This window comes from Vigna umbellata, chromosome 4 (assembly GCF_029865625.1).
Source record: "Vigna umbellata cultivar VRB3 chromosome 4, Vumbellata_1.0, whole genome shotgun sequence".
NCBI lineage: Eukaryota > Viridiplantae > Streptophyta > Magnoliopsida > Fabales > Fabaceae > Vigna > Vigna umbellata.
Window position 1 is genome coordinate 69,522,724 of NC_142168.1, and position 12,213 is coordinate 69,534,936.

At 30.4% G+C, this 12,213-nt stretch overlaps 1 protein-coding gene across 1 annotated transcript; it reads left to right on the plus strand.

Annotated features, from left to right (window-relative positions):
• The first annotated feature begins 7,614 nt into the window (after positions 1-7,614).
• LOC148201086 (protein kinase G11A-like) lies at positions 7,615-10,786 on the plus strand. The gene is made up of 2 exons (XM_088114021.1): positions 7,615-8,295; positions 9,967-10,786. Exons 1-2 carry the CDS (start codon positions 7,754-7,756, stop codon positions 10,763-10,765), a joined length of 1,341 nt encoding a protein of 446 aa, XP_087970147.1. The 5' UTR covers positions 7,615-7,753; the 3' UTR covers positions 10,766-10,786.
• Positions 10,787-12,213: the final 1,427 nt, after the last annotated feature.

Genomic DNA, 12,213 nt, shown 5'->3' on the forward strand with positions numbered 1-12,213 from the left:
AACCCAAATGCTAAAATGATATCAAAGCATAGACAATATCAGTTGTAGGGTCATCTAACATATTATCCACACACTAAACACAGTTGGTGTTAGAGAATGGAGGGTCTATGAGAGAAGAAAGGGAAAACAGAGGACTTAAGCGGGTTTGGGAAAGAGGCCTATATAAGGACCTCTTTGTTGTATATCAGTAAGGCAGTTAGACATTTGTTGACTTGTTGACCGGTCATAGCACCTGGTGAAGGAGGTTAAGCTCCTGGACTATTCTGTATTCTTGTTTCTTTCTTGTGAATACACACCCATTATTCATCCATATGGTGTTTGTTTCTGTGAGTGTAAGCGTGTGAGTGAGTTAGATTTCCTACCTGAATCCCTAACAGTTGGTGTATCCAAGTCACACATTTAGTGGAACAAAGCCAAAGAAAATACACAAGTGTGAAACAACACTCATCTCACCAACAAATTTGATGGGATTGAGTTAAACTTTACTCATATTCTAAGATACCATGTAAAAACTATGCTCACTCCTTTTAAACTAAAGATAAACCCATCACAATTTTTCGTCCAAAAAATCATCTTTTTGGATGAAATGACATTAGGTGTTTGTTATAAACACAACACAAACCCACCTCGTGGTAATTGATGTTGCCAGCAGAATCACCTTTGAACATCAAATTGAGGTTCTTTTTGTTGACTAAGTCAGTGAAGACTCCTTCCGTAACGGGGCTTCTGCAGATGTTGCTTAGGCACACCAAGAGAACGGAAAATGGCTTTGTTTCGTTCTCCGTGACGGAGGCTGAGGAGGCCACGACGCACAAATTGGAAAAAATAAACGATTTTTGAAAGACATAGCAAATGGGGTTGTTGGGTTTCTCAGAGTGAAGTTTGGGATTTGCAAAGAAGGAACAATGCATAAGAGATTTGGTGAATGGAGGAGTTGGGAAGAGTGGCAAAACTGTAAATTAATAACATTCATCATTCTTGCTGATGACAGTGTTTTCAAATTTTTTTCTCTCCTAGGACGTTTTTTTGTGAGACCAAGAAAGAAAAAACTTCCAATAAAAATTATATATTTTTTCATTAATTTCTTTTATAGTGTGCTATTTTCTATTTTCTTATTATATTAACTTTTTGATATGTTTAACTAACTACATCTATTTTCTATTTTTTTTTTCTATTTTGCTATTTTTCTATTTTCTTATTATAACAATCTGAGATGTTTAATATGTAAAAACATGCTTAATTGTGGTAGAACATTTGTTTCCTACAATATCTTTGCCTATTTAGTTCTACTTTTTCTTAGAATAAATTTTTTAGCTTTAGTGCAATTTTAGTGTAATATTATTTTATTGATCGGTGAATTTTAACATTTGAATTTGTTTTTTCATCTTTTATCATCAATATTTTTCATTTTCAAAAAAATTATTTATAAATTAAATTTATAATAAAGTATTTATGTATATAAATATAATTCTTTTAATTCAATTATATTAATTTTTGTTTACGTGGTAAATTGTATTTTAGATTAATATTTGTGGTTATAATTTATCACGTTAGTATGCTAATTTAGAACACAATTTAACGCATACAAAAGGATTAGTATTATTGAATTAAAATAACTTATTTATTATTTTTTAAAATATAAAGATCAAAATATATTAAAGTTTAAAACAATGAGTTTTAATTTTATATTCAAATTTTAAAATTAAAAATATATTTAACACAAAAAATAAAATAAAATTTAAATAACATTTGTTTTACTAAGATTCAACCAATAATGTCGATTTAGTATTCTTAATTTTAACATATAATCACTTTATTATAAATTTAACACGTTAAACACTTGAAAAAAAAGTGTGAAAAATAATTTTGAGGATAAAATTAACCAAAATGATAGTGGTTAAATAATAATGTATGAAAAAAAAATGCCTTTTAATATTGATAATAGAAAGAATGAAGGAATAATGGTAAGAAAATTACTATAAAGGAAATGTATTTATATTATTATTGGATAAATATGTTGAAAGTATTTTTACCCAAAAGACAATACAAAAATTAATTAGAAGGTTCATTTTATACATATGAAAGTTTAAAGAAGCTAGAAGAAGAAAGGAACAACGAACCACAAGAACAATTATATTTTTTCTATTGAGTAATAAAAAATATCAGTAATATGTATAATAGTTAGAATATATTGAAAAACACAAAAATATAAATTAAATCATCTTACTCAGTGAAATCTTTTAATTTCAAATTCCTTTTAAATCATTCACTTTAATAACAGAAAAGCGTTTGAAATAATCCCTCCCACTTGATAATAAAAATTAAAGTCAAAATCAAAGAAACACTAAAATCACAATTGAAATATAAGTGTTTCTTATTATTTTAGTAGACTTTTGTAATATTGTAGGATTAAAAATAAGAAAGGTTATTTCAAAAAATTACCTTCACAATTATATTGATGTTATATCATAACTCATAAAATGCTATTGTGGAAATGGCATAAAAAATTACCTTTTATTTTCTTTCACACCAAATAAGATTTATCTCTTTTATTTTTATTTTCGATTCACTTTAATTATATTATTTCACCTAAGCAACCTTTTTTCTTCACTTTGTTTTACTTTTTTTGTCCATTCATTTATGATATAGACTGTAAAGGAGTTTGTGAATTTAAGATCTATCAAACTAAATTTATGAATCAAAATTAAATTATAAATTTTGTTGTGTTGTATTTAATATTTTACTAATGTAAATGTATACAAGTCACATAAATAAAGCAAATATACAATCTATTTTCAAACGGATCATAAAACTATTTTTAAGAATCATGAAAATGAAAAATTAGAAAACAATATTAATAAAACAAATAAAAAGACAAAAATTACTAGGAACTCATTAATAAAATGTTTTTTTCACTAAATATAAAATTATGATATATATATAACATAATATTTTGACGAAAAACATTTTATTACTTACCATATTAAATTTGGTAATAAAATAATACGATGTTTTTTTGCAATGAAATTTTTTTAACTCCAATTTTCATATAATTTTGAGAAAATCTAACTACAAAACATTATCAATAGTTTTATGATAATATTAATTTTGAAGATATAAACTAAACATAAAAGAAAACATTCTTAATTTCAAATTCCGGAAAAAAAAATGTTAAGCCTTCTTAGTCATTCTAATTTAATTAGGAAACAAAACCTCTTTAACAATAAACACCAATTTTTTTTGTCTTAATTAATCCTTAAATTTATTTTTTGCATGAACATGCACTCTAAATTTATACTTCGTTCCCATAAGTCATTATATTTTATCATTTTAAAAATATAAGTTTTCAAACGTACATTTTAATCCATTCTTAAAATTTATTCCTTTACATATATGATCATGTACTCTTTAACTTTGATTTCTACTTATGTTCATAGTAATTTGTGATGTTTTTTCTGCATTTCATTTATTTATCGTCATAGCGTGACGTGTCTCCAAAGACACTCAAAAAAATAAAGTTAGCAAACCATAACAAATGCATTATAAATGATTAATAAATAAACAACATAAAAACACAATAATAAATAAATGATACAGGTATATATATATATATATATATATATATATATATATATATATATATATATATATATATTATTTATAAAATTTATATAATATACAAAGTAAAATGAATTAAATATACATTTTGCTTTGTGAATGAAAATGCAATAATGCCATGTTTTTTTCTTCCATTGTGTTCACTATCATATACAGTTACTTTTGCATGTTAGAGATGTGAAACTTAAAATAAGAGTTAAAAAAAAGTTTAAAATTAAGTGTTACTAACATTAAAACTCTTATAAAGACAAAATATAAATGAACCCTAAATCTGAAGATACTGGTGCTTCTTCATGCACGTGAGAACAGTAAATGACAATGCAGAGCTTATTTACTTCATGTTTTAACGCTCACCTAACCTTTACAGTTGTATGAAATATCCAACATCAATGTTCTTTATTTTTTTTCATTTTCATAACATTATGTTTTTAGAGATTAGATCGAAGTCTAAAGTAGTTCAAAGATGGTCTTTTGTTCAAAGTCGTTGTTTGTCAAAAACAATTTCGAAAGTATATGCAAAACACATGTTAAAATTATATAAAAGTTTAACCGTTTAAATATTAATGGTGAATTAAATATAACACCTTTTTATTTTATATTTATATCTATAGATTTTAAAATAGGTTTTTAATCAATCACGACTTAATTACAGTTTAATTATTAATAAACGGTCTAATTGTTAGTAAGCATATTTTATTTTAAGTTATTTTGCATTAGAATTAATTGTTTTTGATTAATTGTTCTGATTCACCATCATTTGAACTTGATGATGATTTGTTCAAACACTTTACTCATAGTTGATTGTCTAATCTGTTACTAACTAGTTGATTGTCTGTTCTGTTACTAACTAGACAATTATACGGTATGCTATAATATTATAATACTGTAATATTATAATATAATCGGACTTTTGATAACATAAATAAATTTATGGCATATATGTTGGAGATTTTTTAACAAACTTATTGAAAAGATTTTATGATAACAATGAGAGAAACAAAGTGAGAAAAAAAAATACATGTTATGTAACTTGATACTAATAACTTACTCATGAATAAATTTATAAAAGAAAAATTAAGACATTGTTTTTAATGTGAAACTTTTTAGTTAAGAGTGTCAAAGAGAAATAATATAGTTTATATATGTTGATTTATTTAAGAGTGTCAAAGTGAAATAATCTAATTCATATATAGGTTGATTCATCTCCGGTTAACTAAAAAAATATTTAAAAATAATATTTTAACTTATTTTTAATGAATTTTTTTTATTTGGTAACTTAAATTACTTAATCATGTTTTATTTTTCAAATTTATCTTATATAATTATTACATTACATTTAGAATGGATTGAATAAACTCAATTTTTAAAAATAAATAATTTAATTGACAAATAAATTCAAATATTATTGAATCATATTCTAGTATTTAAAATAATAAAATTGTTATTGTTGATAGATAAGTTAAAGGTTAGTCTACTTTCAAACACTAAACTCTATTTAATTGATGAATTAAATGAACTAAATTGAGTTTGACTCATATTAATAAAAACATTAACCTTTTACAACTTAACACGGTTTAACACTCAAAATCTGTGTGTTTAAATCAAATTTAAACTCATTTTTTGACATTTTTATTTTTAATTATACTTAATATTTTTTTTATATTTATTTATCTTTCATATAAGATGTTTTGCGTGATTCTTAACACTTTATTCACTTGAACATATTCTATTGTTCAAGACGAAAAGCGAAAACTGATTTAAGAGATTTTTTATGTTCGCTTTAGGAGTTTTGCAAAGACATAATTGACTGGATTTGTTAGATGAACGCTTTTTCTATCACTCGTTGATATGGTGCGATTTGGAGTGAACTGAGAGTGAAAGTCACTTTTGCCCTTCGTACATATGTGGCTGCTGCCAGGAACATGTGTTGAAGATGGAGAACATGAAGAAGAAAAGTAGGGGTTGAAGAAGCGTGATTTTGGTTCATCCAGAGCTTTTGTATTTGGTTCCAGCACATAGAAGGAATTGAACACCAACTTGTATTCGGCTTTGGCGCCCTCTCTCTTCGGTTATAGCCTTTCGTTCACCATGGTGTGTGGTTGTATTCGGTTCCGCGTGGCTTATTCAGTTCCAACTTTCCAGTGTTGTTGGATGACTATATAAATAACATGTATTTTGCTAACTATAAAGTTTGGTAAGAGTGTGATGTTATACATAGCCCAAGTGCTTGAATATTATCTAACGATATACTAGATGACAATACAATCTCGTTTTCTTTGTTATTAGTCATGCAGATTGCAAAGAATTTTATGAATGTCAAAATAATTTATGAACCTTGTATTGTATTGAAGAATAATATATATACATTTTTAAAATAAAAAATTATTTCATTTTACTAAATTACATTTTTTTTACATTTCTAAAATTAATTTTAATAATTAATTTTAATTTTTTTTCTCTTTATAAACCTTTTTACAATTAAATATAACAATAACAATTATCATTTTATATTACTTTAATAACTAAGAGTATTTGGTAATTTTCAATTTTTACAAATTCTACCATAATTCTCACAATATTTCTAAGTTGACTCTCACTTGTCTCAAATAATAATTAATTCATATTCAAATGCATCTACTCACTCTTCCCAAAATCATTCCTACAAAAAAGAAAAGACACCTAAATGTTGTAAGTGAAACTCAAATTAAATCATGTAGTTTTATTTGTTATTTTGTTGCTCCATATACCCTCTATGCTAATTACAAACAACATTCTTTTCTTCCTCGGTAAATTAATATTAGGTTTAATGTCTCAATAGGTCCCTATTTTTGTTCAGAATTTGAAATAGGTCCCTTTATTTTTTGGCGTCTCAATTGGGTCCTTATTTTTGTTAATTTGATGCAAATAAATCCTTTCCGTCAATTTCATTCAAACGGCGTTAATGAATGTGTGACGTGGCCTGAGGACAGTATTGACACGTGTAAGGCCACGTCACACATTCATTAACGTCGTTTGATGAAATTGACGGAAAGGATTTATTTGCATCAAATTAACAAAAATAAGGACCCAATTGAGACGCCAACAAATAAAGGGACCTATTTCAAATTCTGAACAAAAATAGGGACCTATTAAGACATTAAACCTTAATATTATGCAATTGCTTAACTGCTTCTCCTTCTTACTCTAGTTAAGAACTATTATCGTATCCTTAAGTTAAAATTATAGGATTTTAAATTATATACAGTTCACTTTAATATATGATTCTTTTATATAAACATGTATAGAGGTTTACTGAAAACATGGACTAAATGTTAGAGAATAGGAAGGTACTTCTTTTTTTAATTACCTTGTACTGAGATTATCTTTTTTAATTTTTATTTTAAGATTTTCTGTTTTATTTTCATAAAATGAATGTATTTTTATTTTATTTTATGTCTACAACTCTAAAATGGCTAAGTTCCTAAAAATGAACAAAATTTAATTTCCATTTTGTTTTGTTTGTAAAAATTTTAAAATTTAAAATTACCATTTTCATTTCTTTAAATTGATTTCGAGGTGAATAAACAACTTCTGATTAGGATTTAAAAAAACATATATTAAGATTATACCACAAACACTACTGACTAAACTTCTGCTAAATAAACACAAAAATCATTAACATATGTTACGCAATAACATGAACCAACAAATAAAATTTGATTTTCTTTTGAAAATGAAAAATAAAAGTATTTTTTTAAATCAAAATTCTAAATCAATGATTTAAAATAAAATTAGAAACGTATTTAAACTTTTAAAGGAGACATTTCTACAAGGAGAATACACTGTCATAATAATATCTGAAGTAAAAAGAAAAAAAATTTGATATTTGAGAAATTTATTTTGACTTTTTTCAAAATTTAGGTATTTTTGTTATAATGTTTGAAGGTGGGCCAAGCCCAGATTCTCGGCCCAACCCTTTCGAGATAGAAAGCCGCGTGTGGCTCTGGAAAATAAAAAAGGAAAGGATCTAACCGACAATTACCCTCTTTCTCTGATCACAACCTCTCTCTCTCTCTCACACACGCACACTCACGTACACTTCAACTTCGTCTTCTTCTTCCATTCTCATCTTCATTTCTATTCCCAAACACAAACCATGGACGCAGAGGATCTAGCCGACGACCTTCACAGTCTCAGCTTCGCTTCCACCACCACCACTACCAAACGCAGCACAAGTTTCAGCTCAGAAACAACCACCGTCACGCCCTCCACCTCCTCCCACTTCCTTCACGCGCCAATCCCGAACGCCAAGCCTCACGCGCCCTCCTCCGACCCCTGCGCCTCTTTCATCCACCGCACGAGGCCCCTCGCCCTCTCCCACCTCCGCTTCACGCGCCGCCTCGGCTCCGGCGACATGAGCGCCGTCTATTTGGCGGAGCCCAAAGAAGAAGGTGGCGGCGCCGTGTTCGCGGCGAAGGTGATGGAGAAGGAGGACTTGGCGAGGAGGAACAAGGAAGGCAGAGCGAAGACAGAAAGGGAAATTCTCGAAATGTTGGACCACCCTTTCTTGCCCACGCTGTACGCGTCCATCCACGCGCCCAAATGGCTCTGCTTCCTAACGCCCTTCTGTCCCGGCGGTGACTTGCACGTCCTCCGCCAGCGGTTCCCCAACAAACGCTTCCTCGAATCCGCCGTCAGGTGCGCCCGCCGTTTCCTTCCAGTGAAATCATTGCAATCTCTGTTTATTTTTTTGGTTTTTTGTTCTGGAGGGAAGAATCCTCGGGTTAAAATATTCATTCACCAATCATATCAATTAATAGTTATAATATTATTTAATATAAATTATAATTCTAAATTCTAAATACAATTAAAGTATTATTATGGGTTTCCACCTTCAATTAAGCAAAATTACGTGCTTTTCCTAAAAGGCCACCACATTTGAAAATGGTAGGAAGCTTTCAGGTGAAATTAGAATTTTTCTTTCCCAATCGACACACAAGGAATTAACACGGAATTAGGGAATTGATTATGCATTTTAATTTTTAATCTAGTGTTTTTTTCATTTATTAAAAATATTAAAGTCTCACTTTTACAACTTAACCAACCAAACCAAACAGTTATTACAAAAACTGTTTTGTTAAGAAGTGTGGATTAATTTTAAACAAAGAACACTTAGAGTAATATTAGAGTAGGTTTAGGAAATTAAGAATGTGATGATGACGACGTTTTGGAGAAGTGATTTGAAAATGGCGGCACGTGATGGTGTGATTGCCTATGCATTCTATGTAAAATTACTTTCAAAGTCAAAACGACAAAGCACGCTGGTAGTTCAAATTTTTTGTCATAAACTTTGTGGTACCCATAAGGTGCGCATGATCACCCTTCGAAGTCGTGGATAAATTTTACTCCATCTTTTATTTTCTTAATGTAAATTTTACAGGTTTGTGGGGACTACGCAGAGTTTTTTAACCTGAAAAAGTTCATAGCTTTTTTCTTACGGGAGAATCTTCCCCTGTTGACGAATCTTCGTGCTTTTTTCTCTATCTAGGGGATAAGATAAAACATTTTAAACTTGATTCATAATTTCTGCGGGATTTCTGCGTTTTATTTCTTAAAATTAGTGAACTGATTGAGAGCAAAATCTTGCAGTGGTCCCTGTTATGGAAATAAATCCCCTTGGCCAGGGGATATGGGATTTTCCTGATTAAATACTATGCAGAGTATAATTAAATAATTAATTAATTAATTAATCAATGAATTAGTTTGTTAATCTTTGTGTGATGTAATGGAATTTGCTTTTTGAATGTTCCCTCATATGTTCCCATATGGTGAGATAAAGAAAAAGAAAAAAAAATGATGGTAACAGGATGTCTGTTAGGCAAGGATTCAAAAGATTCCAATGCATGTCAAAATGTTTCTTTCATTTTCTTCGTTCTTCCTTCTCTGCTTTTGATTGAGCAGGCTTTTACGTGTTAGAAAACAGCACAGCATAGATCAATGGAAACAAAGCTGAAACTTTCAGAGACATGTTCAACTACCCCTGATTTTTATTGTGGGTGAAATTACAAGAAAATGTTTCCTTTGCATGAAGAGTCACTTTACTAACTGCTTTTGTTCTCTTGTCATTATGTGCACGTCTCCCTCTCACATGAAACATTAAGACTTTTTTTCTTAAACATGCATATGGTTCTGTCGTTGACTTCTCTTATTTTCTTCCATTTGCATGGAGATTATCGATGTTGTCCCAAAAATGTCGCACAACACATGGCAAGTTGAAAACCAAGCCACATTTCCTGTCTTGCAAACAAACAAAAGTTGTGATTAGTCATTTTAACCAACCTTGTTCAATAATTATGGTGTTAATCACAGGTTCTATGCATCGGAAGTGTTGTTGGCACTTGAATATCTCCACATGTTGGGGATAATCTACCGCGACCTGAAGCCCGAAAACGTCTTGATAAGATCAGACGGCCACATCATGCTCACCGACTTCGATCTCTCACTAAAATGCGACGATTCCACATCAACGGCCCAGATCATCTCCGACCAAAACCCCCTTCCCACGCGCAACGATTGCCACGTGGAAGGCGCGCGCGTGGCGTCGCCCTCCTCGTGCATAATCCCGAACTGCATAGTCCCGACGGCGTCGTGTTTCCAGCCAAAACGCAAGCGAAAGAAGAAGCAGAAGCTCCGTAGCGGGCCTGCGTTCGTGGCGGAGCCCATGAACGTTCGGTCGATGTCATTCGTCGGGACCCACGAGTACTTGGCACCGGAGATCGTGTCCGGTGAGGGCCACGGTAGTCCGGTGGACTGGTGGACTTTGGGGATATTTATGTTCGAACTGTTTTACGGCGTGACACCGTTCAAGGGCATGGACCACGAGCTGACCCTGGCGAACATCGTGGCTCGAGCCCTTGAGTTCCCGAAGGAACCGGCGTGTTCAGGGGCCATGAAGGACCTTATATCGCAGCTGCTGGTTAAGGACCCCGGCAAGCGGCTAGGGTCCCTGATGGGTGCTTCTGCGATCAAGCAACACTCTTTTTTTGACGGCGTTAATTGGGCGTTGCTGAGGTGTACCACTCCACCCTTTCTTCCCTCACCTAATGCTAAAGCTGTATATGATGATGATCATCACACTTCACCTGACATTTTCGTTGATTCTTATTAATGGAGACACCTCCATTTTCCACGTTCCTCTCTTCTTTCCATTTTTTTCCAACTAATACCATCAAATCGCCTTTTATATGTAATTCTACTACTACTACTAATAATATAAATATGTATATTCACAACCATACTCAATCCTACAAATAATGAAATCTTAATCTACTTATCATCTCATCTTTTCTGTGCAATTCATAAGCATATGTCAAGCAAATGCAGATGTACTTAGTTTTCGGCTCCGTATTTTAAGTCACAACCGTTTGGTGAGTGAAAATTGAGTTTTCATATCCAAATTAAAGTGAGCAGTGATTTTTTTTATATACTTTTTAATTGGTTTTACATTATTTTTAACAATAGAAAGACTGTAAAAGAAATCCACTTATAATATTAATGAATACAAAGATCTTTACACATTAATTTGAAAACTTATTATTTTATTTTGGTCAACAGATACTCAACTTTTTTATTTTAAATTAATCTAGTTTACTTTCAACCATATATTTTGAAGCTTCTTTTTCATTATTTATAGGAAATAATTATGTACTTTGAACACATTAGCCTTGGTCTGCTATTGCAGGGTTTTTTCTATCATTCAGAAAAGAAAAAAGGAAACTATGAAAAGGTAGTTGCATGACATCAGTCAACAACAGATACTGGTTATAATCATTCACCATGGCAGATTTAAGTAACTATTAGATCATCATGTAATAAAGATGATTATCCAATATAATTAATTAATCAATTACTTAAACCTTTTAAAGTAAAAGCCTCGTTAAGTTATCTGAATAACTGGTGGTTGATGGCTTGGGGCCAGTGTTTGGCGGCTTGATTATGGGCTGATTGTGTGGGATTTTGGTTTGCCACAATCCCTCTTTTCCCTCCAAAAATCTTAATAAAAAAAGTTACACTGCAATACTTTTTTTCATTTCATTCTTACCAAACACAATGAAAAATAATTATTGCATGTTCTTGGAGCATCACACATGAAAATGGTCCTCAACCAAGCACATTTATGATTTTGATATGAGAATGGTCCTGAATAATAACATCTCCAACTATTTATGCAGAAGTAAATTCTAACTGCCACAGAATTTAAAATCAAACCAAGCTATTTTTCCTACTTGTCACAGGTTTGTCATAATTACCTCTCAACATTACTTTTAACTATACAACTGAAGAAATTTAATGTATTTCAATGTTCATTCAAATGTATTTAATTTTGCTTTCATTTCACTTGTCCACACTTTACTCCAAGCATCATGTAATTAATAAATTGCAGTCATTAATGTACTTATTACTACCACTATGATGGAATACAAGCTATTCGGATATACCCAATATTTAACACTCAAAATTAATAAAAAATTTAAATATTTCTTTCTTCTTTAAATTTTTAAAATATTTAAAGATAAAATTATAATGAAATTTTTAATTCTAAAGCGAACAATATTT